This window comes from Bos javanicus, chromosome 23 (assembly GCF_032452875.1).
Source record: "Bos javanicus breed banteng chromosome 23, ARS-OSU_banteng_1.0, whole genome shotgun sequence".
In the NCBI taxonomy this organism is placed as follows: Eukaryota; Metazoa; Chordata; class Mammalia; order Artiodactyla; family Bovidae; genus Bos; species Bos javanicus.
The window spans coordinates 3,805,434-3,832,361 of NC_083890.1; the positions used below are offsets into that span (position 1 = coordinate 3,805,434).

The following is a 26,928-nucleotide window of genomic DNA, read 5'->3' on the forward strand; positions in this document are numbered from 1 at the left end:
GTCCTACTTCGTTACATTCCAGGGATTGCATGGACATCTCTATTCTTGATTTGGAGAGCATAAAGAATAGACTAAACCTCTTTAGGAAGTAGGGCCAGCCTCGGTGAACTCAGGTCTCCCCTGAGCTCCGGTGCCTCTGAGCATTGTCCTGTGTCAGGAGGACTTGGTTCATAAGGAACAGGACACCCTCGTGAACTGCATTTGTCTGGAAAGGCCACTGGGCCCGGGGATACCCACTAGATGGGCTCAACCCACATTTGGCCCAGGTTTAGATCCTTGGCAGACAGAATTGTGATTCCTGTGTGAGCTAGAAAGTTGTGCTTTTTTGATAAGGAAGTGTGTCTTCTCGATACTCTTCTGCTCGTAGCTGTTCAGGATAAGCTCGACCAGATGGTGTTCATCTGGGAGAACATCCACGTGCTGGTGGAGGAGCGGGAGGCCAAGCTGCTGGATGTGATGGAGCTGGCGGAGAAGTTCTGGTGTGATCACCTGTCCCTGGTGGTCACCACGAAAGACACGCAGGACTTCATCCGCGACCTGGAGGACCCGGGCATCGACCCCTCTGTGGTGAAGCAGCAGCAGGAAGCAGCGGAGGTGAGCCGAGTCTCCCTTAAAGTTAAGAGAACAAGGCGTAGCGGCGTGAATGCTGGGTTCCTTTAGTGTAAATATTTGGAATTATGCTGTTAAGACTGATACTTGACTCTGAAAGTGGAATGCACAGGATGTAGTACGGGAAAGAGTCCCCCCTCAGGTTTCCCTTGGAGAATGTGTATTTAGAAAGTTTCTCTCCATCCCCACTGCTTCTGCCTCACTGCTGGGCCTTGTCATGTCCTTTTTGTCTACAAAAGGAATCTGAGAGGCAGCCCCACCTGCAGTCTCTCTCCCTCCAGCCTCTAAGCTTACTGCCCATTGTCCTCTAGACCCGCTCTTGCTGTCCTGCGGCTTCAGAAGCCCTTGGAGGATTGCATCCATTACCCAGTATCCAGGTCACCTGGAACATGGGATCAGCCCTTTCCACCCCAGCCTAGCCCAGGCCTATGTTTCCAAAGCCACCTTTTTCTCCTCTCCTTTCCCCAGCTCCTTCTCCAAAGCAGCTTTGTTCTTTCTAGCATCTGCATTTTGCACATTTTGTTTCCTCACCCTGGGATGCCTCTCCTGACACGCCTCTGGTGAATCTCACTCAGACTCCGAGGCTCGGGTGGATTGTCACCCTCCACCCTCTCGTATACTCAGCTGAGTCAGTCTGTTCCCATAGCACTCCCCTCACTCCCAAGACTGCAGAGGGTGACTTCCTGTTGGCGGTTCCTCTGTCTTTCCTGATGGACTTGGAGCCCCTTCTCCCTGTGTCTCCGATGCCTGGTGTGGGGCTTGGTTCATCCGTGGTCAATAAATGCATCTTGAATGAATAAATGTAGTTAACCAAGAAAATGAAAGCAAAGATAGATTAGTGCATATACTTTTTTTTAAAAAACAAGTATTTGTTTTATTTTTTAATTATTTATTTTAACTGGAGGATAGTTGCTTTACGATATTGTGATGGTTTTGCCATACAGGAACATGAATTGGCATTTCCGTCATAGGTTTTGTTTTGTTTTTGTACTTTACGTGTCCTAGGATAAAACTGAAAATCCAGAGTTAGATTATTCTACACCTGCTAACTAAGCAAATACGTTAATTTGTGTGACGTCTTTAAGGTTATATTATACTTGTGTCTGTTTTAAGTGTGTATTGCCAAACTCATTGGTTTAAAAGACAAAACATATTTTCATGCTTTTCAGTACTGTTGACATTTTTTTAAAAAAACTTATTCTGTTATGTGTTACATGGAATTATTTCCTAAATATTGTCTTTATAATAAACACTTGACATTTGTTCCTTCAAAGGACACTTGTTCTTGGTTTTTCTATTGTTGAAAAAATTTAGTGCAGAAACTTAGAAAACAGGTGGAAAGAAAATAAAAATTGATTCTTATCCCGTTTCCTAGAGACAACTGCCATTAATGTCTGTGTGCATTTTTTTGGTTTCACTGTGGTTTGGCTTAAAACACTAAGGCTGCCATTTCTTATTCTAGGTCATAAGGGAGGAGATAGATGGATTGCAGGAAGAGCTGGACATGGTTATTAACCTCGGTTCTGAACTCATTGCTGCGTGTGGGGAGCCTGACAAGCCCATTGTCAAAAAAAGTATAGACGAGGTACAGCCCCCATTCCTAGCTCATCAGATGGTTTTTAAAAGGATTTTGCTAATTAAAGCATGTTTGATAGTAGTTGAAAATTTACCATATGACACTGAAAGAGTTCTGATATTTACATTGTAGCTAAATTCAGCATGGGATTCTCTCAACAAAGCTTGGAAAGATCGGGTAGACAGACTTGAGGAGGCGATGCAGACTGCCGTTCAGTACCAGGATGGACTGCAGGTAAGGCTTACAGCGTGTGCTGGAGGGGAGGGTTCAGATTAAACGATGCTCACAAATTCACGCGTTGGTATTGCCCCGTAGCTGCAGGTGTGATACCGTCAACTCACCTGCTTCGATTCGTGCTGTGTCTTTTCAAAGAGATTTCTGACACTGGAGATACATACAGATTTATAGACGCCCCTTTACACACATTCAGTGAAATTTACTTTGGAAAAAAAAATATTTTAACTTTTTAAGGTGAAAGTCACAGTATTTTTCATAAATGTCTCAACCCCAGACAGTGAAGTGGAGCTGAGTCTGAGTTCTGTCCTGGAGTTGAGTGGAGTCAGATGAAAGGGGTAAACACTGTCTAAAAATATCACCAAGTGTATGTAGCTCAAGTCAGACATAAAGAAATGTGATTTGAAGCCAGTGTTCCTGGTGAACTAAAATAGATTTCTATTTTATTAGGTCATAATCAGTCATGTAAAAAGTGTTTTCTTCTTTTCTGTGTATATAATCCCTTTTAATGGTTGTTTTTCACATCCCTCACAGATTCTCATTCAGTTCACTAACCAGTTTTTTAGTTTATTCTTTATATTAAAAATTCTCCTATCAGTTTAAGCCAACTCAGGGATCTTTCTCTCCCTATTTTCCTTAACGTTGTTCCATTTCCTGACAAGGCTTCAGCCTTCATCCAACCATATGGAAAAGGCCTAAGTATTTCCATAGCACCAAGAGAATATTATTTGCAAAGCTCAGATGAGGACATCTTTTCCCTTTGACTAGGCCACTTCATTTCTAAATTTACAAAAATAAATATCACAAGCCTGGCTTTATGCCAGCTGAGAAGTATTTTGAACCTTGTAAATATATTTTTAAAAATTCACCACAAGGGACACCTTATTATCATTCTCCTGCCTTTCTTTTTAAACCAGTGTGATCATTTATTGGTTGGGTATCAGCAGCCAGTAACCTGTCAGGCTCCAGCTCTGTCTGCGTGGCCAGCGGGTGATTCTCACATCTGTTTGGCGGGTCCCTGGGACTGTGTCCTCTCTCTGGGCTGGAGATGGCACTGCCATCAATAGCCCCGGGGGTCAAGGTCCCAGCTGGACACTGAGGCTACTCTCATCACTACTGATAGAAAAACAAGGCCCTTCAGAGGTCCCGCTGGTCCTGGGTCAGTAGCCTCACCTTGGGGATGAAGGGCAGTGAGGCACTGAACTGTATGTAGCTCAGTGTCCAAAGCTAAAGTCACTCCCTCCAGAGGTTTCAGAGCTTGATTGTTAAGTAAAACACAGTTTGTTTCCCAAATTGTTGCTTAACCTCTCAGGGCTTGTTCCAAAGTTTTTTCCCCCTGACTGTATGTCCTGGCAACTTCATTAAGTGGCACAATAATTTTGTATATTCAGTACCTGAAGAAAAAGTAAGTAGAGCCTTTTTAGAATATTTATATTGCATAAAAAGAATAAGAATTACAGGAGATTTTGCAGGTTTTTTTGCAGTTAATAATGCTGGTCTTAATCATTATATGTGTAGGATTTTAATGCTAATCTAAATAATACATAAGAGTTTACTTGAGACAAATTGTTTCAAGTGCCTAGCAGTCAACTTCTTGATTATTTGAATCAACAGGATGGGTTTGAATCTTTTTCTTTCAGTATATTTATGCAGTCTGCCTTTTAGGCAGACATAAAAGAGGACAGAATTTTATTCTGTGTGGTAACTTTATAAAACTTTTTTTCAAATAGACTTTTCTTGAAAGTTCTGGATATCCTAAGATTCTGTTCGAGGTAGAATTCCTTCTTCAAATTTGGATACAAAAATGGAGATTTCATCTATTTCATATCTGGAATAACTGTTCCAGTATATTGCCACTTACTTTTTTTTTTATAAAACAGGCTCATTGCTTAATATATAGATTTATGATTATACTTCTCTCTCACAGTTGAGGTGGTGTAGTAGCTTCAAATATACTGTATAATAATGTGACCTTGTGTGTTTTTCAGGCATTATTTGACTGGGTAGATATCGCAGGTGGCAAATTGGCTTCCATGTCTCCAATTGGAACGGATCTTGAAACCGTCAAGCAGCAGATTGAGGAGCTAAAGGTATGGTAAGGGCTGAGAAATCTACCAGGCACGTTGCGTTCTTAGGTTCTTGATTCATGGGACGCTTTGTGCAGATTTTTCTATGTTACATAATTGAAGTGCTTTATTTTGATTATGTAACTGGTTTACTATAGTGCTTGCACCTAATAAGCTGTGTATAAGTGCTCATTCAATAAAAGGATACAAAATACTAGTAGTATTTCTTACCAAAGCAATACTGGTTTATTATAGAAAAATTCGAAAATGCAGATAAGCAGACTAAAATGTTATATACCAAGTGGCAGGCACTCTTAAATTTTGATTTATAGCCTTACAGACGTCCTCATGTTGAGAGTAGGATAAGGTGTTTTACATATTACCTATGTATACTATACTGTTGGGCTTTCCTGGTGTCTCAGACTGTAAAGAATCCGCCTGCAGTGCTGGAGACCTGGGTTTGATCCCTGGGTCAGGACGATCCACTGGAGAAAGGAATGGCTACCCACTCCGGTATTCTTGCCTGCAAATTCCCATGGACAGAAGAGCCTGGCATGGCGGGCAACAGTCCGTGGAGTCAGAAAGAGTCGCACACGACTGAGCAACTAACACTTTCACACACTATACTGTAAAGATTTTAGAACTGAATTATTCCGTAGCATGCTGTAGTCACTGATACATAAACTGGCTTCCCCGATGGCTTAGCGGGTAAAGAATCTGCCTGCAGTGCAGGAGACACAGGTTCAATCCGTGGGTCAGGAAGATCCCCTGGAGAAGGAAGTGGCAATGACCACCAGTATTCTTGCCTGGAGAATTCCATGGACAGAGGGGCCTGGCGGGCGGGCTCCAGTCCCTGGGTTCACAAAGAGTTTGACACAACTGAGGGAGCGTGTGCGTACACACACACACACACACACACACACACATACAGCAACACTTCTGTCCATGGGTTCACAAAGAGTTTTACACAACTGAGGGAGCGTGTGCATGCACACATACACGCACGCACACACACACACACACACACACACACACACATGCATATACAGCAACGCTTCTGTTTTCTTCCTTGTTCAGAATAATTCAGTTAGTCTAATAGGCCGAAGGAGGATCCTGTGGGTGGATGGGATCACAGTGTTTCCCCAAATGTTTGTTCTGTAGATATTTGTTGTTTCCCATCTGCTTTCCTTTGTAATCTTTTTTCCTTTGTGGCTCTTGATCTCCAGCTGTGAAAATGGCTGGGCCATTTCCTCCACTGATGCTCCTTTATCAAAGTAGGGGCAGTATTTCCTCCCGAGGTTTAAGTCTTCCTCTGCAGAGGCATCGTGCCCCTTTCCATCAGTGCTACTACATTTTCACATAAAGTTACTATCTGGCTTTAGAAATGTATCATTTTCCTCTCTGAGTGTGATATAGAATATTTTGGTTAGAAAAAAAATTGTTTCTTTTTGAGAACTTTACTCTTACCATCATTATTAGATTGTGATTTTTTTTTCACTGTCTGCCCCTGTAGTAAACACATGATATCCTTTATATACAATTACAGATGTGCAGGGTTTGTGCATTTTACATATGTCTCAGTGGTTTGCATGTAGCAGACTAGGTGGAGTGGTTGCCTTGGAATCAGGTATCTGAAATTGCACCCCCTTTAATCCAGTTACCAGCCAAATGGTGTTATCTAACTGCTCTCACTTCTGTGTCCCCAGCTTAGTTGAGGATAAAGTGAATTTCTTTAGAAGTTTATTGAGAACACCTTGACTCTAGCAAATGTTCACTGTGCTTTTGCTTTTAATTATTATTTTAATTTGCTTGAAAAAAAGGAAGCGACTGCTTAGCTCATTAATCATTTACTCTTTAATTATTTACTATTAGAGATTAAACTCAATACTTTATGAAAGGACAGTTTCCTATTACAAGTAACCCCTGGCTAACTTGTATTAGTTGGCAAAGCTAGGATGATTACATACATGTCATTAAGCACCAGGAGAGAGGAATGTTATTCTGAGTCATCACTGGTTGATCCATAGGATAAATAAATATTAATAAGCACAGCATGGCAGGGAATTCCCTGGCAGTCCAGTGGTTAGGACTTAGCACTCTCTCGGCCAGGGCCTGGGCTTGATCCCTGATCCCTGGTCGGGAAACAGATCCCACAAGCTACGTAGCACGGCCAAAGAGAAAAAGAATAATAATAATTAAAAAACAGAACAGCATGGTTGCAGAAAACATACAATGTTGAGTGAATGCAAGATGTATGTATGCTTTGAGCAGGAAATTAAGTTTGTTAGAGATTTTTTCCCCTGGGTTTCATATATGCAAATATATATTTTGTTTTATTCTTTCCTGTAGCTTCAAAACATTTATTAAATATGTGTAATCAGACACTGAAAGAAGTTCATCGTTGAAATTTGTTTGCTCTTTATTGTGGAGACAGAAGTGAAATAACCAAACTATAAAAACATTGTTTTCATCAGATTATGTTGAATAATGAAAAAGATTAATTTTTTACATTAATTTTTATTTTATATTGTAATACAGTTGATTTACAATGTTGCGTTAGTTTCAGGTGTGAGAAAATTTCCTTTTATCTATGCCTTTTTTTTTTAATCAGTAAACCCTGTATTAGATTTTTATTCCTCTTCCGCCCTCCCCAATATGAAGTATGAATTAGAATAAAGATCTGACCCATAGAATTTTGGTTTAAAAAGTTAGTGATGTGTGACAAATTTTCCTTATATGTCTCTTTTTTTAAAAAACAGCAATTTAAGTCAGAGGCATATCAACAGCAGATAGAAATGGAGAGACTGAACCATCAGGCAGAGCTTCTGCTGAAGAAAGTAACAGAAGAAAGTGACAAACACACTGTTCAGGACCCACTGATGGAGCTGAAGTTGATATGGGACAGTCTGGATGAGAGAATCATCAACAGACAGGTAAATACCAATTTCAAGGTCGTATATTAATGTAAAATAACTATTAAAAAGTAAAATAAGGTGTTCCTGGATACAAACTTTGAAAACCCTTACATTCACTTGTTTCCTTAGAATTTTTCCTGCTTTTCATGCCATTAAAAGAATTTTTTTTCAAACTTAAAATGTAGGAGGATGTGTGATTGGGTTCATTGGCTTTGTCTGTAGACCTCTGCAGCATGGAGCAATCGTTTGTTCACTTGTGTTTTATAAACGTGGGCCGTCTGTCCTGTTGGACACGTGGGTTGATCATCTTCCACCCCTCTGTCTGCAGCACAAGCTGGAGGGCGCCCTGTTAGCGCTGGGGCAGTTCCAGCACGCCCTGGACGAGCTGCTGGCCTGGCTCACGCACACCGAGGGCTTGCTCGGCGAACAGAAGCCTGTTGGAGGAGACCCCAAGGCCATCGAAATTGAACTCGCCAAGCATCACGTATGTGGCTGTTACTGCATTGTCTGTTTTCTTCTCTCTGCGTTTCTAGGGTCACCAGATGTTTCTGGTCTGTTTCTTTTTTAGGCATTTTATGGTTTTGACCCAAGTTTCTATTTGACATCTGCAACATAAGCACATTCCTTAAAAGATGATAGTCAAAATGTTTTTCTCATTGGTCAAGGTAGTTATTCTCCAAAATAGCAAGAATGGGGAATTTCTGACTAAATTTTAGGAGGGCTGTGAGACCAACACTGGAGGGTTTAAATTTCTGATTACCCCTGTCCTTGGATGACATCGTTTTACAAGTAGTTGAGAACAGCCTGACGAGTCAGTTTTCTTACAGGCTATTGTGTGTTCCCTCCGGTCACCCTTCCCTTCACGTGTCTCCATTGTGCTTTGAGGCTTGTCGCCTATTTCTGTCTATCTCTCTAATCATGTTGGAGCTTATCCTTGTGTTTCTTTCTCTACTTTTCACTGGCTTTTTGTATCTCGTAGTCTTTTTCTTTCAGAGTTAGCCTTTTAAAAGTGTTTGTTATGTTGAGAAGAGTTTTTACATTTCCTGTGCTTGATTGAAAGCTTATAAATGGAAAATGTTTGCCTTGAGATATATGCAAAAGAGTTTCATATTTTTGTCATCTTTGTGACACTGGTTAATAATTCTTGGTGGAAAATTCCATCCATCTTAGTCAAGTCATGAGGTTTAATGAATAAAAGTTATGCCCTGTAGAGTTGACCCAGACATTAAGCAGGCTCTCACTCCAGTACTCTTGCCTGGAAAATCCCATGGACAGAGGAGCCTGGTAGGCTGCAGTCCATGGGGTCGCTAAGAGTCGGACACAACTGACGACTTCACTTTCACTTTTCACTTTCATGCATTGGAGGAGGAAAGGGCAACCCACTCCAGTGTTCTTGCCTGGAGAATCCCAGGGACGGCGGGGCCTGGTGGGCTGCCATCTGTGGGGTCGCACAGAGTCGGACATGACTGAAGCAACTTAGCAGTAGCAGCAGCATAGAACTTTTAACATTCACATTATGTGGTATCTTATCCTGATCTTAATAAGTTTTCCTTGATTCTCATATTGAAACATTTAATTATTTTACATATTAACACCATTTTAAAATAATAGGTTTCTAGGACTTTAAGGTCATGATGTACAGTTTTTGATTATTCTTGCTTAATTCCTCTTCCCTTATGTGTTTCCTTGCAGTAATTGTTCCCTAATGTAAATTTTTCTTCTGTTTTTCCCTGGAGAAAGGGAGGGGATATTCTCATCTCTGTCCTGCCTTGTGCTCTGGTTCCTAGGCCGTGGCTTATATAGTGGGACTCCGAACATTTATAAGAATGACTTTTATAGAATTATCATTTGCTTTTATTATGAAAATATTGAGCTCTTAGCTTTTGAAAGTGGCTCCTACTGTTACTGTATCAAAATACCTGCTGCTTATAAAGATCACTCCTTACTCAGCTGACTTTATAGCTTTTGAAAAACCCTCCCTCGCCAGATGCCCTAGAACCCGAGTGAATGGAGTCAGAGAACAGTGATCACAGGTGGTTCGTGCCCTTGGCTGAAATCCTCCTGATCTGGGGTTCCCAGGGTGGGACATCCCACCCAGGATAACACACAGTGCTCTTCTTCTTTGCAACACACATCTGAGTGTAGAAAAGGATTGTCACAGACTTTTGCTAAAAATAGAGGAAGATTTCTTCTGGTTTCCAAAAACATAGCACAGTCTTCATGAAAGGAAACTATTCCTGAGCTGTTATTTGTTCTTTAAAATTCTTTTAGCCTTGCAGTTGCTTTCTGCACTTACCACTCTTGTCCATGTTAATGCAGCTAAGTGTTATTAATCTGTCCTTATATTCCCACCGGATAATAGAATAGGAAGGTATTATGCACTGGGGTCTGCTGTGGGCATTTTACGTGTGTATTTTCTAGTAAGAGAACAACTAAATGGAGTGCTGGGCTCATGCATTCCCAGTGGATGGTGACATCTCTTTCCCTTTAATAGTAGAGCCTCCTGGGGTTCCTGTCAACTTAAGAGTTAATTCTGGCACCCTTAAAACCTGAGATGATAAAAGAATATTCTATGATCATCATTTGTTTACTTTTTAAGAGTACTAATTGTAAGACATGGGAATGTATTCATTTTATGTTCAAATATATATCAGTATATTAATATATGTTTGAAGTTGTTTACCCAAGACATGGAAATTAAGTTCAATTAAAATGAGCTTGAATCAAATGAATATTTTTGAGTTTTTTAACTATAATCTCTAGGTAATGTCATCAGTTGCAAAGCTGTTCTGATGGGAAGCACAAGCAGTGTTCTCACCACAATCATTTCAGGGGATGTTGGTAGATTGAAAATAATACTCATCAAAGCTGCAAAGCTAAGGGGAAAGAAGTCCACCATTTTAAAAAGTTCACAATATTAAAATTCTGTGTATATGATGTTTTAATTTCAAAAGGTTTCCTAACCAGGAAATAAAACAATTGCGTTAGAAGCGATAATAGTATATTACAAACTAGCAAACATAGTGTTATTGGAATGTTTTCAGGTGCTCCAGAATGATGTGTTAGCTCATCAATCCACTGTGGAAGCCGTGAATAAAGCAGGAAATGACCTAATTGAATCAAGTGCAGGAGAAGAAGCGAGCAGCCTTCAGAACAAGCTGGAGGTTTTGAATCAACGCTGGCAAAATGTTTTGGAAAAAACAGAACAAAGGAAGCAGCAGCTGGATGCTGCCTTGCGCCAGGTGAATAAGGGGATAAATCTTGAAACCTTCCGTAGTCTTCAAGATCAAGATGGCATGGCCTTCTCTGACTGGATTTCAGACCCCTGTTTCGTTTTTATACCTTGGGGAGAGGAGTAAAAATAAGTGGGATAAAGGCGCAGAGCTGAAGAGAAGGCAGCTTTGTAGCTCTTAGCCTGGTGGTCTGATCTCCTGACGAAGAAGGGCAGGTGGTCCAGGGGCCCCTGCCGTTGTTCAGAGTGCATGGCGAGGCTTAGCAGGCTGCTTAAGCTTTGTTTGTGGCTTCAAAGTGACCATATTTGGGACCTGTCTTGAACCTCTCTCTCACTCCAGGCCAAAGGGTTCCACGGTGAAATTGAGGATCTGCAGCAGTGGTTGACCGACACCGAGCGGCATCTGTTAGCATCCAAGCCTCTGGGAGGTTTACCAGAAACAGCCAGGGAGCAGCTCAATGCCCACTTGGTAACTGTTGTTTCCTCCAGCTCTGGCCTCAGGTTAAGAAATTGACCATTTTTATAGGCCCTGGTGGTAAATAAACCGTAGGTGAAGGTTTAAAGGCTGTCCAGTTTTGTAGCAGAAATGTAAGTGGTTGAGAATCTCTGTTTTAAAGTGTAGTGTGTCAATATATGAAAAACAGGTTTTAGAAGTTTAGGCATTTTTTTAGAAGCAAATCTTCCCCCATAAAATGATAAACTTTTATGGATAGTAATAGGGTAAATTTTAAACTGTGGTGCCTTGAGTGAAAAGAAAAATCTCAAAAGGAATCAGAATGAACTGAAAAAGTATTGCTGTGAACATGAGATGCTCACTGAGTTTCACAGAAGGCTAGAAGATGTGTTCTTGTCCTGTGAAGACAGAGTGACTTATTTGCTCCTTTGAACGTTGGTGGGGCAGTGCCTTCAACCTCACAGCCACCAGGTTTGGACAAGAGGACGCTTGTTTTTCACTGTCTGTCCCCGAGCAGTGCCTCTTGCCTGCAGGCTGTTCCCACTCAGACTGTAGCCCTGTCCTATCTTAAGGATAAGGAAGAAAAATAATGAACTTGAGATTCTGACTTTCTATCATGGCAGTATGGAAACATTTGACTGTCTCTGATCCTTGCCTATTCATTTCCCATCGTAATTCTACTCCAAAAGTTGTAAGAGAAAGCAGTGTGTTGCAGGTGTTGGAAACTAACCCTCTTAATTTTTATATTTATGAATTTGCATCATAAATCTTTTTTAATATTCTCATGCTTACAGTTAGCATCTTAAGAAATTAAAGCAGAAGTACTTAAGGGTTTGGCAAAAGGAATGGTCCATTGTTTGTGAAAATCTGTCCTCTCTAGTAATTCTCGTGTTACTGTAAAATCCTACTAATAAAGCTGCACTTATTGGGGATAATTTTGCATTTGATGATTTGGAGAGGAAGTGCCATCCTGTAGGTGCTGTGAAGAAATACAGCAGAGGTAACATTTGTTACACAGCGGCTGTGAGCAGTTAAAATGAATCCTGTTAGTCCAGTAGAGAATTTTCTAGAGTCTATTTTCCTTGTTTTAGAAAATTATTGTGTATGTGGTTTTGTTGTTATATGTTGGGTTTTGGGTGCCACAGGGGACTCATTTGTTCACTGAAAAAGTAGTTGACTAACTTGGGAGTGCTTGTCTTTTCCATAAATCTGGCCATCTTCCAGTTACCTCCTTACTTCCCAAGAAGTACCTGCATAGCTGTCACAGTCCAACAAGTATAAGTTTAATGAATTCTTGAGCAAACATGCTTGAGATGTTTGTCTAATAACAGCTATTTTTTAAATGTTAATTTAGAAGAATGTAAAGGAAAAGTTGGAAAGCAAAGGACTTATCTTTAGAATATTTTATTTTAGAAAAATATCACATATCATCATGTCTGGTTTGGGTAGGATATTTAAAATGAATTTGCTGATATAATTTGCTAGATTATAAAATTCCATGATTTAAGGAATTCTAAAGAGTCACTGATTTTCATAATACTGTTTTAGTCATGTTCTTTTGAGTTCGTTCTCTTATACGTGAAGAAACCTAGAAAACTTGTGCTATTACTATTTCCTGAGATTTAGCAATATTTAGAAGCTTTGCTCTGATTAGATGATATTGTAAATATGTTTAGAGGGGGATTTTTGTAAATATGTTTAGATGATACTATAAATATGTTTAGAGAGGAACTTCTTAAGGTTTTAGAAATTACAAAGTGTTGAGGCAATAAAGTTCTAAAATTAGTAGTGATTGTCACACATCCTTATGAATATACTAAAACACTGACTTCTAGACTTTAAAAAGGTGATTTTTATGGACTGTATCTCAATTTTTAAAATTATAAAATTGAAAGTGTTAGATAGTATATAATTTTTCAGTGAGAGCTATGGTTTGACTTATATTAAATCAAATCAATGGAATAGAACTGGTCTTATTTATTACATGAATACAACTATTGTTTCATTGATCTTCCATCCTGAATCCATTTAAGGAGTATTTTTTATATTCTTTGTAGAAGATACACACTGCATTCTAGTTGAAAACTTTTAAAATGTTATACGAGAGAAGAATATTATATTCATAGGGCCACAAGCCTGGCTTCTGTGATTTCAAAGTCTGAATCATCAACTTTTGTCTTACTATACTGGGTCTTTCCTTCTATCCACTGTAAGTCTTCTGAGCATAGAATTATGTTATACAAAAAATATCATAGTTGCTGTCTCATGTCCCAGGGAGAGACTTAGAGAACCCATTTTACAGAGAGGAAGTTGAGGCTTTCTGAGGTTACGTTATGCACCCAGGGTCACAGAGCTGATTGGTTACTGTACACTGTAACCTTTTGTAGTAGCAGTAGTTTAAAATATTGACATATGTGAGATAGATTGATGACAATAGCCCCATTTCTAGGATTTCTTGGTAGAAACAGTATGACTGTACGGTTAGGTGTTCTTTGAATATAGCAGAAAGTTCGAGTGTCAGGGTTATTTGTGAGCTGGATGGATTGATAATGTGGAAAAAGAACTCAGAGTTTGTTGTCTTAAAAGTGATGTAATTTGGGGGAATATCTCCATTTAGGAAATCTGTGCTGCTTTTGATGTTAAAGAAGAAACATATAAGAATCTGATGCAGAAAGGCCAGCAGATGCTTGCAAGATGCCCCAAATCAGCAGAGACAAATATTGACCAAGACATAAATAACTTGAAAGAAAAGTGGGAATCGGTGGAAACGAAGCTCAATGAAAGGAAAGTATGTGCCTTGATGAATACTATAGAATGAATGTCTCCGTTTCGTTGCATGAGTCTGACCTTATCTCTGAGTAAAACGTCAGTGGAACTTTTAATGACTCGTGTTTAAATTTTCTTTGTATGCGTTTGGACATTAATGGGTTCTGAAAATAGTATTCTGTCTTAACATAGGAGAGCAGAGTTGAAGGAGCCTATTCAGACACAGATAGAGAAAGGTATATCATAGATCAAGTGTTACTAGATATAGTTTAAGCCTGTGAACCACTTGAATTCTGAGTGGTTAAATAATTTTAATCACACTTTTTAAGCAAAAGGCAGGCCATATGTAGGCTTGGGGTAGGGGGAGGGAGACCAAGAAAATGAAATGAATTGTATATATAAAAATAGGCACTTATGCAACAGAAATCTTTGAGAGGGAATTAAAAATATTAATCATATAAAAATGATAGGCTTGGAATACTAGATCATGTGCCTTCACCAACAGAGCATAATGTATATATATTTCATAGTATTTTGACCCCCAAAATGAGTTGTATGCATGTCAAATTTTCTTTTTCTACATTCTGCTTTGTAATTATGTTCTGTTGCAGATTGTTCCCAAGCCATAATTTTAGTGTATATAAATTCTTTTTTACCTGCAGTGAGATGCTTCTCACTCTACTTGAAGGGGGTTAGCCAGTATTCAAAAACTGTCTGGGAGAGATGCAGAAATACACAGATTATGCAGAAATACAGCGTGGATGGAAAGGAGATCTGTCAGAGAGTGGTTACACTGGGGGAAAGCACCTTGAATACCACAGAATGCTCAATAATCCGTCTTTACAGGTTAAACTGGAAGAGGCTCTCACCTTGGCCATGGAGTTCCACAACTCCCTCCAGGACTTCATCAACTGGCTCACCCAGGCGGAGCAGACCCTCAACGTGGCTTCCCGGCCCAGCCTGATCTTGGACACTGTCTTGTTTCAAATCGATGAACACAAGGTAAAGCTGCAGCCCTGATGTAGAGCACTTAACTCTCAGACGTTTTTAGACACCAGGCTGTTTTAATGGGAAAAGCATACATTTGGTGGTTTGACTACTGTCTTTTGTCCTTTGAGACCAGCTCATCATCCCAGAAGCATTTCAAGATCCATTTTTCCTTACCATGCTTTTTTCTTTTTTGGAAAGGTCTTTGCCAATGAAGTCAATTCTCACCGAGAGCAGATCATAGAGCTGGACAAAACTGGAACCCACCTGAAATATTTCAGTCAGAAGCAAGATGTCGTTCTCATTAAGAATCTGCTTATCAGCGTACAGAGTCGCTGGGAGAAAGTGGTGCAGCGCTTAGTGGAGAGAGGAAGATCTTTGGATGAAGCAAGGAAGAGGGCCAAGCAGGTAAACCTCTGTAAAGATCCTCTGAACTCGGCAGTGACTCGGTTAGGTTATTAAATGGATGCTATGTTATTAAAGTCCTTTTATGGCAGGCTGTGCCTTGTGTAGCTGTCATGGCCTGGGGCCAAGGTGTTTATTTCCTACAAGGAGCGTGGCCTGAGTCTGGAGGATGACTTCACTTTCTGAGCTGGCAGCAGCCCCAAGCCCTGGGGATCAGCCTTGGAGGGACTGATCTTAGCTTGATCTCACTGATGGACCCTTATCATCAGGGCTCGAAAAGAGCCTCCATAGTTCTGTTGTTGGTTCTCTTTGTTTTCTTTGTCCTTCCAGCATCCACTCAGAGTGAGGCAGTCTGCTATGGCTGTGTAGCTCTAAAACCAGGCTGTCTCCCCACGGGCCCCCACGCAGCTTTCTGAAGGTGTGCTCTGGGTCTGAGCTACTACCAGGGTCCTCTTCTCCTCTCCCAGTCTGTGCACTTGTTGGCAAGCCTTCCTTTCTTCTCTGGTTGGATACCGCTCCATTCGACTTTGAAATGAACTGTTTGAATCTTGGGGGGGCTGGTTTTTTAATCTAAAGAATCTCACAAGGAGCTTTTCTTCCTTTATCTGTCGTTAATATTCTGTTCTAGACTGAACGCTGAAAAGTACAGTGATACATTTCTGTACTCCAGGGAAGAAGGAAGATGCACCCCCCTGACTTGGCATATAGCTTTGATTTTTTACTAGGAACTTCTTGGAATAACATCTTTATCATGACTCTTTCTAACCCATTCATTTGCATTTGTCTGGCATTGGTGTTGGGCTTGGTTATTTGGGGAACAAGGTTCATTTGGGTGATGCAGTAGATGACCTGGGAGTCCAGTGTTGGAGCATTTCAAGCAGTCAGCATAACATGTTTAAAGGCTTGCAAAATGACAAATTGAATTGTGATAGGATTACAGGCCGCGTGTCTCCTTTTGAGTGGGAAGTGTGGTGTGTTCCATGTTATAAGTGCGTCTCTGGAATGGAATCAGCCTGGATGTTTTTGTAGGACAGCACTCAGGCCAGACCTGCCATGTCTCCTCCCGCCTGTGCAGCTCCATCGGCTGTACTGGACGCACTCTGAATTAGGAACGTCTGATCACCAAAGCCTCTTGGATATCAGTTGCCGATCGGCCACTGTCTTCCACCTTTCTCTGTTGAGTCCATCTTATTTTCTCAATTTGTTCAGTTAAACATGTAAGGGTACTGTTCTCCGTGCAGAGGGATGTTGTTTCTTCTATTTGAGTGACTTCAGAACAGTTTTGAGAGCAGAACCAGTCTCAGAACGTGTACATTTATGTCCTCGTACTTACTGCTCGGTTGTTACAGGCTGTGCTGTCTGCAGATGGCCCGGCATCATCGTCAGCTGTTTATATATTTACTCTGGTATCTCACATTTGGCTCAGATCTTGGCTGCAGTTCTCTGACTTGGGCAATCTGTGTGGCTGTTCTGGCCTCTCTGTTTTCATTGCTGAGTTGATTACTCCTGGGGAGGGGCCTGGGGAGAGGTCTCTAACGAGATGGTCTCCCCTGGACCTTTGCTGCCTTGCCATTTTGTGCTGTCACTGAGCTTGTTGTCAGAAGTCTTTTTGTTATTTCACTGTTCATGTTCTTTGATAGAAAGCAGACTATATTTTGATTGCTCAAGTTTTTGCTATGTTTCTGTTCCCTTGAGTTCCTTAGAAGAAATAATTTGTAACCAGTTTCCCAGTTTGGTATCCAGAAACAGTACCAGCTGAAATCAAATATTGGATCAGCCAAAAAGTCCATTCAAGCTTTTCCATACTATCGTATGGAAAAACCCAAACGAACTTTTTGGCCAACTCAGTGTATATAGCACCAGAATAGTTCAAGGTTGAAGACAGACAGAATTCTGTTTCGCTAGAACTCAGGTACGGTGGGCACTCTTACATATAAAGCCAACATGGGAGGCTCAGGCTTTGATGGGAGGGTTCAGAGAGCAACAAGAAAGACACTGAGCTGTCCTTGCATTAAATAGGAATGTAATGGCCCCTTTTTGTTAAAAATGAATGTACAAACTTTATCCTTTTTGTCCCCCTCTCTTATCATAGGAATTAAACACCTGAGAAGTAAACCCAGATCTGTCAGGAGACAACAGCAGAAGCCTACATTATTGTTTTTTATTATTTTATTGAAGTATAGTTGATTTACAATGTTGTGGTTAATTTCTGCTGTGCAGCAGAGTGACTCAGTTACGCAAATATATATTCTTTTTCATTATGGATTATCACAGGATATTGAACAGAGTTCCCTGTGCTATACAGCAGAACCTTATTGTTTGTCCATCCCATATGTAACAGTTTGCATCTGCTAATCCCAGTCTCGCCAATTCTTCCCTTCCTCGCCCTCCCCCTCAGCAGCCACAAGTCTGTTCTCTGTCTGTGAATCTGTTTTGTTTTGTAGAATGGTCATTTGTGTCATATTTTAGATTCCAATCAGAACAGCATTCAGAAAGCCAAATGAAAAAAAATAAAATGAAAGCAATAGGAGAGACCTATGGGATAACATAAAGCATGCTGGTCTATACTTAGTTAGTTATTAAGCAAAAGAAGGGGTTGGGGGTGTTCTGCCTGATCTCCCTGCCTCCTCAAGCCCTACTTCTGTTTCTGTTAAGGCTGACTGTGTTTGAATGAGTTGTAACAAAGTGACCGTGGGGCGTGACCACAGAAGCATTAACAAGATGTTTTGCAATCTGCTGATGAAAATATTCTTTCTCCTTCTTCTTCAAGGAAAACTTTGAATAAATAATTTCTTACATTTCTGTTACTATTAGTTTCTGTTTAAAAATGTATTCGATTTCAAATCTAGTGAGTGTGCCCGACTGGACAAAGATGTGAATTTCTTTTACAGTTCCATGACGCTTGGAGTAAGCTTATGGAGTGGCTGGAAGAGTCAGAAAAGTCTCTGGATTCTGAACTGGAAATTGCCAACGACCCAGACAAAATCAAAACACAACTGGCACAGCATAAGGTGGGTGGGCAGCTAAAGGAAGCACATTGTGTCATTGTACGTCTCAAGGTCACTTTGAAATTCTTATCTGATTGCGTGTTTATTCATCACAAGAGAAGAAAGGCTGTCCAATGTGGATTCATACTAAATTTAAAACCGCTTGCCCTTCTTGTTGATCAAAGAGCAGTAGTATCTTTACTCTCCAAGAATCATTCCATTATGATTCCAGGATTAGCTGTTAAAGGAAAACACACAAGATTAAAACTGGATCTTTTACTATCTAAAATAATACATGAAGGATTTCCAGAGGTTGAACATTGGTACCTCAGTTTATCACAACTGCCTTGTCTTGTCATTTCCTTCATAGCCATGCAGAAGATAATTGTGTACTGAAAAGAACGTTTTGCCATGTAGATTGCTCTAAACAGTGCAGTGGGGAAAATTGGTTGCCTCATCCTAAGCTGGTATTATTGTGTATGTGTGTGAAATTTCACCCCTTTCCTCAAAGGGACATGGTCACTGGCTTCCCTGTGCAGACAAGAAGATATGGAAACAACATTTTTTGTATTTTCTAATGTATATATCCAATCACATGCCATTCAAAGACCACTTCCCCATTCTCCCCAGCACTTTTTAATTTGGGTCTTCCTATATATTACTCTGTTTGTAATGTGATCATCAGCCCTCAGGGTGAGGATGTGTGTTGAAGGAGCATGTTCCTTCAACGGGTTTGTAATTTTAGGTTTTACATGTAAATCATTGCTTGGAACATGATAATTTTTAAAAGGCTGTGAGAAATTGGTTGATGTAAGTTTTATCGTCATCATAAAGTTCTAGCCATCGTGTTTATCCAGGCTGGTGGCTCCATTCATGGGTGTTACTGACTGCAGGGGTCGGGATGCTGGGATCATGGGGGCCCTTTCTTTGGCTGGATGAGGGGTTGCGAGTGGCTTGTCCTGCTGGCCCCTCTGCATCTTCCCAAGAGCTGCCCCTCCAGCACTGGCAGCCCAGAAACAGGGACCAGCACCCTCCCTGCCCTGCTCAGAGTAGACCGACTGCCTGATATGAACGTAAGCATAGACGTGGAATTATGAAGTCTGATGAAAGCACGTTACATATTTAACATAGGAAGTCCTGGGCATACAAATGTGTGCAGAACCCTATTAGATTCTCTTTTTCCTAGTATGACCTGTCATGGTCACTCTTCTCTGAGATAAGGATACAAGGTACATTAAGCCAGTTTTAAAAGAAGTCTTTTCTCTTTATCATTTGGATATGTTTAAAAATGTTGACTCTGTCCTGTATTCAGCTATAACATTTGTTATGTATCTGATGTGTGAGGAGATAAACACATATGTCAATACCATGATTCTAAATCTAGCATTCTATTATGAATAACAGGAAAAAATAATAATAACAGAAAACAAACTACAAAAATAGATAGTGGAATGAGTACATGAGTGTGTGCCAAGCTGCTTCAGTCGTGTCTGACTCTGTGCGACCCCATGGACTGTAGTCTGCCAGGAGGCCCCTTTGTCCATGGGATTCCCCAGGCCTGAATACGGGGATGGGTTGCCATTTCCTTCTCCAGGGGCTCTTCCTGACTCGGGGATAGAAGCTGGGTCTCTTACACTGCCCGCACTGGCAGGCAGGTTCTGTACCACTGGTGCCACCTGGGAAACTTACTGCCAAAAATAAAGTCATTCTGGACTTTAAGTCATAATTGCTCTGAGTACTAGCTACCTTTTCCTCTCCAAACTGTCTTGGGTCTCTCAATAGTTTATTAGCAATTCCATTTTATCATCACTGTTTATATTGTTTGCAGTTTATATCTACATGAGATTCAGGATTGGTTTTGCTTGGAACCTGTTCTTGTGGTAATGGTAGGTGCTCTGAAAGACACTTGGATTCTGCGAAAAGTGAATCCTTCCATTTGAAAGTGTAAAGACTCTGCTCTCCCCTGGCGTGTTCCCGTGTTGTGCACGCTGCAGCGCCTGACTCAACGATGGCCCGTGTCTCCGCTTATTTGTCCGGGGTTTTTCACTGTCTCTTACCCATTTGTGGATTGGTCCCGAGTAGACATGCGCACTGTTTTCTTGTTGAACACGTAGGAGTTTCAGAAATCCCTCGGAGCCAAGCATTCTGTGTACGACACCACCAGTAGGACCGGGCGTTCCCTGAAGGAGAAGACCACCCTGGCTGACGACAACCTGAAGCTGGACGACATGCTGAGTGAGCTCCGGGACAAGTGGGACACCATCTGCGGGAAGTCGGTGGAGAGGTGAGACGCTCCCGACGGCGGCCGCTCGCCGTGCTGGACCCGGCGGACTCCAGGCCTGGTGCCTTGCAGGGAGGGCTGGGGCCCCTGAGTACGTGCCTCCTGCGCCTGGAGAGCACCTGCTCACCCTGGAGGTGTTGCTGTCCATTACTGTTTGTCTCTAAGGGCTCAGTTCATTCAAAATGACCTCCCCTTCTGCGCCTCCCACCGCCCCTGCCATGGGACTGGCCCCCAGGTCTGCCATTGTCCTCCTCACACCCATCCCCACATCCCAGCCGACCTGTGTGCTTAGAGCAGAGTGGGTTCTTGGGGCCTCCCTGCCCATAGCCTTAGGGACCGGCTCTCGAGTGTGGACCAGGACACGGGCTCCTCACTGCACTCAGCAGCGTCCTCCCAGCCTGGCCCCACCGCCCCTTCCTGTCTCCTGCCTCCTCTTCCTCACGTATCAACCAGGAAAAACCCAAAGCTTCGAATAGTTTTTAAGCACCTGAGAAAGTAAAATAGCGGTTGCAGAGTTTGTGCACGCACGTGTGCTCGGTCGCTTAGTTGTGTCCGACTCTGTGCGACCCCGTGGACTGCAGCCCAGCGGGCTCCTCTGTCCATGGATTCTCCAGGCACTGGTGCTGCTGCGGGCTGCCGTTTCCTCCTCTCGGGGATCTTCCCGAGCCAGGGATCACTTCTGCGCCTCTTGTGTCTCTCTCGGGGATCTTCCCGAGCCAGGGATCACTTCTGCGCCTCTTGTGTCTCCTGCATTGGCAGGCAGGTTCATGTTGCTTATGAATGCTTTCAAGTTTCTCATCCAGAGTTGGTCTAATTGCTTTTGTCAGTGTCCAAATTAAACAGCCTATTATATATTTCACTCTAGGAGCTTCATCACGTTTTTATGGTTACTTTAAAAAAAAAATCTTTAAAATCGTCTCCAGTCTCAGAAGGTTACAGCTTTTTGCAATGTCCTCTAAATGATTTCACAGCATTTTGTAAGGCATTCTTGCAGAGACAGAAAGGCCCAGTGATGAACAGACGCCTGAGTGGCAGGCGTTAGCGGTGGGGCATGGTGACCACAGAGCCAGCTGAGGGGCTTTGGGGTGATAGACTGTGTCCTGATTGCGATGACATTACATGAATACAGACGTTACGTGAATACAGTGTTTAAATCCATGGAACTGTACCTCTGCAGACTCAAACGTACTGCGTGACTCCTGAAAATGTACATTTTTTCATGGAAAAGGCAGATTTTCATGACGAAAGCAAAGGGTCCATGATTTCCAGAGGTGATGATGAGGGACATTTCCTGGAATAGATGCCATGTATTTAAGGGATAAAAAAGAAAATTTGAGAGAAATTTTGTTATTTTTTTAGGAAAGCAGAGAAACCGCAGTCAATCCTAGTATGCTCCTTTTTCTCTTGAGGTCTGCCCAGCCTTCGCAGATGGATTTTAGATGTTCCGTTCTTAGAGGGTGGCTTTTTTGTTGCCCAGATTGATTGTTTTCCATTTTTCCCGCCAGACAAAACAAATTGGAGGAAGCCCTCTTATTCTCTGGGCAATTCACGGACGCCCTGCAGGCCCTCATTGACTGGCTCTACAGGGTCGAGCCCCAGCTGGCCGAGGACCAGCCTGTCCATGGAGACATCGATCTGGTGATGAATCTGATCGATAATCACAAGGTATGATTATCTGGGACATGTTATTTTATCTCGTCTGATTATTCTGAATATAGAGGGAACTGTAATTACTTCATTGAGCCTTTTAAGATCTAGAGACTGTGTGTCATGCTGCGTCATAGTCTTTAATATTGAAATACGTACGCCTCTGAGCAGAATCAGGAAGTCCGCTTTAAAAGCCATGCAGGAAAATTGCTTTAGTATCAGTGAAATACTTTGGTTTTACATTTCCACATCTGATACCTTGCTAGAATTTAGGAAGTGATTTCATTGTCTGCCACTTTAAAGAGCTTTATAAGAATGTTTTATTATCTTTAGTTAATGCATTTAAGTAATTGTGCGATGCAATTTAAAATCACGCATGCGGTGACCTGGAACTAGGTCGTTGCTGAAATGCTATGTTTGTGACATGCGCTGCATCACAGATCGGCGTCTCTGTTCTCAGGAACTGTTAGCCTTGACCCTGGGCCTGTAGCAGTTCATGAGATAACCGCGTGAGCCATCAGGGATTTGATTACTACTTTAAGAAAAATGGTTTCCTTGCTATCTCCTGATATGTATGTTATACTGTTGTAGAAGTCAGAGGTGATATTTGAGACTCCCACTGATACTGAGTGTGAGGTCTTCAATTAGGATCAAATGCTGTTAAAACTTAAAGAATCTTGAAAACAACATGAGGACTGGTACTCTTGTAGGGTTGTTAGGCGCATGCACAGTTACAACACTCCACTTGAATTCATATATAATTCTCTATAATTTTGCAGTTCAGAAACTTTAGTTAATTTTAAATGTTCTCTTTACACCTTCCTGGTTATGCTGTTTTGATCTTATCTGTTAGTTTTAAAATAACTGGTGTTTTGCATATTTGTTTGCCTTTTTCTCATTCCATGATCACATTATATTCATAGAAGGGAATTTGTTAGGTTTGAACATGAACAGGAATTAAGAGAATAGATGAAGAGCATCAGTCAGGTCTACAAACATGTTAAAAGCTTTAAATTATGTTGCTTTGCCTATACTGAGACAAATGTTTTGTGGGTGATTAATGCAGTCTTTCCCATCCCCTGGCACTCATTCAGTGAGTAATGAATAATGTAATGTTACTTTGTACATAAATGCCGTTTTTATAAGCTCACTGTCTAAATATTTACTCCCCTAGGCACTTGCCAGGTTTTTTATATACCAAAGGTCAACAAGAATGAATTAATCATTCAGCATTAGTAATACAATTGAAAGGCCCAATAAGAAGTTAACGTATGCAGAGTGCATTGGAAGGTCTACTCAGAACCGCTGGGCTACTCGTATCACAAATGGAAGCATTAGAGCCTGTACCTTGGATCTGTGTGTGTGTGTGTGTGTGTGTGTGTGTGTTTATCTACGGGTACGCCTCATTTAACACTGTCAGTGTGAAGTCAGCAAAGAACTCATCACGCTGTTTTTGGATTATTTTCAACAGGCTCGCTTTTGTGAATGATCCAAGTATCAGACTAGAAACTCATGGATAGAGTCAAAAGGATAAAATGTGCTTGGTAGTGTTCGTTTGTGATGACTTTTTAGAAAAATAAGATGATTTTAGTTTATAAAGGAAGATGGTTATTTGAAAGATCTGGTTGCAGACAGACTTTTAGGGTCAGAAATGGGTTCATTTTGTGGCCAAAGAAGTCATTTTAACCCCTGGCAAATCAGCACCAGAACTGGGCGAGAAAGAAGAATAAAAAGCTTTTTCTTCAAGGTGACAGATGAGGGGTTGAGCTTCTAAAACCTGTCCTCATGAGTTAGTGCCCAGGGTGCTATGAAAGATGCGACAGAGGATTGTTAGAAGGAAAAAGGCTGTGTGCCAGCCCCGCTGGGCTCCCTGCCCTTCTCCTCGAGTCAGTCTCTGAGGCGCGTTTGCTGGTGGAGAGCAGTCTGGTGGCCAGCACAGGGTGACGGAGTCCAGAGCAGCTGGAACACCCTCACAAAGAATCACAGAGACAGTCTGACGCATTTTGTTTTCTGGAGGTTGTTTATTTGGCCTCACCATGTGGCACACGTTAGGATCTTAGTTCCCCAACCAGGGATCAAACCCTTGCCCCTGCAGTGGAAGCCCAAAGTCTTAGCCACTGGACTGCCAGGGAAGGCCTGAATTTGATGCATTGATGCATGGGATTGAAATAAAGAGGGTGCCCACCAGTATTTAAACCCAACATATTATTTAAGAAGGAACATTCACTCAGGAAGGCATTACAAGGTTGATCAAATTGATGTAAGCCCGGACTTGACAGGAGTGGTGTGACTTGTCTTATTTTCTGAAATTCTGCAGAAAACCCGAGTCGTTAAACCGTAGGTGTTGGAGAGCCATGCATGATGTTAGGTGCACGTGCCTGTTTCATATAGTATGTGTTACTGTTTGGGCTTGGCAATTAAAAGTTCGTTTTAACAAATTTGCTCCCAGGTCTTCCAGAAGGAGCTGGGGAAGAGGACCAGCAGTGTGCAGGCACTGAAGCGCTCGGCCCGGGAGCTCATCGAGGGCAACCAGGATGACTCCTCCTGGGTCAGGGTCCAGGTGCAGGAGCTGAGTACACGCTGGGAGACTGTGTGCGCCCTGTCCATCTCCAAGCAGAGCCGCCTCGAGGCTGCCCTGCGCCAGGTAGAGTCCTGTGCTCACACCGCCAGCGGTACCCCCCTGGTCTCGGCTGGGATACTCAAGGGAGGAAGTTCTTAGAGCATCCTTCCATACCTTCTCCCACATACCATCTCCTCTCCGAAGAATTTCAGTGACTCACAGAGTGAGGTTTTCTAATCTTCCCATAAAAGTGCTGGTGGAGCCTTTTCTCAGCAAAAACATTAAGATGGGCTGCCATTCCCTGCAAATCAGATGGTTAAAGTGGTGAACTGTTCTTCCTACAGGCATTTCCAACAGATTTTCCTACATTTGTAAAATGCAGCACCATGTGTCTTTCTCTTTTTCCTGGGAATCATGGATATAATGAATCAGTTTAAATGTAAGACTTGTTTTTTTTGTTTCCATGGAGAGGAAGATTTGACTCTACTAACAAGCATATTTGCGAATCTCTTTCGGGCACACGTGCACCCTTAGGCGGAGGAGTTCCACTCGGTGGTCCACGCCCTCCTGGAGTGGCTGGCAGAAGCCGAGCAGACGCTTCGTTTCCATGGTGTTCTCCCAGACGATGAGGATGCTCTCCGGACTCTCATTGACCAGCATAAAGTGAGTTACATGAATGCTCAGTAAAAAATAAGTGAGAAAGCCAAACAAAATAGAGAAAATGAATTCCTGATTGCAAATACCAGCTGCGTGAATATCTTCCTTTCTGAGAAGTAGTGTAAGATCTGGTACGTTTTTAGAATTTATCTGTATCTTCCATCCTTACATAGGTATGTCCGCATGCACCTACCCACATGGACGTGTGGCTGTCTTATTATGCCTTCTTCATAGAAGGTGGATCTTTTAAGACTAGTTACTCAGAGGGGACCCTCCTACACTGTTGGTGGGAATGTGAGTTGGTGCAGCCACTATGGAGAACCACGTGGAGGTACCTCATAAAACTGAACACAGAGCCACTATATGATCCAGGAACCCTCCTCCTGGGCATATGTCCAGATAAAACTGTAATTCAAAAAGACACATGCACCCCTATGTTCATAGCAGCACTATCCACAATAGCCAAGGCATGGAAGCAACCTAAATGTCCACCGACAAACGAATGGATAAAGACGATGTGGTACATAAATATATAACAGTGGAATGTTACTCAGCCATAAAGAAGAAGGAAGTAATGCCGTTACGCAGGAACATGGATGGACCGAGGAATTATCATACTAAATGAAGTCAGACAGAGAAAGACAAATATCATATGATGTCACTTTCATGTGGAATCTAAACTATGATGCGAGTGAACTTACCTACGAAACAGTCTCATGGACATAGAGAACAGGCTTGTGGTTTCCGTGCAAAGGGGGAAGCTGGGAGGGGTGGATTGGACATTTATAGGATGGATGAACCGCAGGGTCCTGGTGTACAGTACAGGGAAGTATATTCAATATCCTGGGATAATCCATAATGGAAAAGAATATAGAAATATGTATCTGTATAGCTGAGTCACTTTGCTGTACAACAGAAATTAACACAACATTGTAAATCAAGTATACTTCACTATAAAAAATAAATTAAAAAATATAGTCACTCTTGTTTTTCTGTCTCCAGGAAGCATGTTTTTTCTAGGGGGCTATGTGGCTCCTGAGCAAAATTGATCAATTTTGTTGCACTTAGACACACATTTGAAAGATGAAATGTCCTTTTCTGAGCAGTATAACATCTATAAAATTACGCCATTAGAATTGTAAATTAATAATTTTTACCTTTGTAAGAAAGACAAGTAGTTTAATAACTGGTCTTGAAATTTTATTTTTATGCCTCTGCAATTCTGTTCCTAATCAAGAGCTACTTTAAATTCTTTTGCAAAGTAACTTATATTGCAACTTATAGATTAAAATGGTTTATGTAAGTAGACATACTATTAAATAACTAACCAAATAAAATTCTGACCAAAGTTTTCAGGTCAAGATTTTTCCTGTGATAATACATAGGACTCGCAAAACCCTTATAAGAGTGGTCCAGAGAGCTCTTCAACAGATTATTTTCTAATCTTTGATTCTAAAAATGAGGAATTTGCAGTGCTAATAGTGTTATATTTTCCCCCTGGGATATAGTGTTCATTAATTGTCTTAAAATTAAGTATCTTGAGGGTTTTTTC

At 41.5% G+C, this 26,928-nt stretch overlaps 1 protein-coding gene across 22 annotated transcripts in view; it reads left to right on the forward strand.

Annotated features, from left to right (window-relative positions):
* DST (dystonin) overlaps window positions 1–26,928 on the forward strand; it is a 519,362-nt gene that overhangs the window by 468,692 nt on the left and 23,742 nt on the right. For all 22 annotated transcript variants that reach the window (XM_061397801.1, XM_061397789.1, XM_061397783.1 and 19 more), the window contains 16 exons: window positions 368–594; window positions 2,072–2,194; window positions 2,318–2,419; window positions 4,408–4,509; window positions 7,245–7,418; window positions 7,729–7,884; window positions 10,445–10,642; window positions 10,973–11,101; window positions 13,704–13,874; window positions 14,699–14,854; window positions 15,041–15,247; window positions 18,136–18,255; window positions 20,346–20,515; window positions 22,018–22,177; window positions 24,609–24,803; window positions 25,254–25,382. In XM_061397801.1, the coding sequence (XP_061253785.1) occupies window positions 368–594; window positions 2,072–2,194; window positions 2,318–2,419; window positions 4,408–4,509; window positions 7,245–7,418; window positions 7,729–7,884; window positions 10,445–10,642; window positions 10,973–11,101; window positions 13,704–13,874; window positions 14,699–14,854; window positions 15,041–15,247; window positions 18,136–18,255; window positions 20,346–20,515; window positions 22,018–22,177; window positions 24,609–24,803; window positions 25,254–25,382 (2,519 nt within the window). The remainder of the gene's footprint in view (window positions 1–367; window positions 595–2,071; window positions 2,195–2,317; window positions 2,420–4,407; window positions 4,510–7,244; window positions 7,419–7,728; window positions 7,885–10,444; window positions 10,643–10,972; window positions 11,102–13,703; window positions 13,875–14,698; window positions 14,855–15,040; window positions 15,248–18,135; window positions 18,256–20,345; window positions 20,516–22,017; window positions 22,178–24,608; window positions 24,804–25,253; window positions 25,383–26,928) is intronic.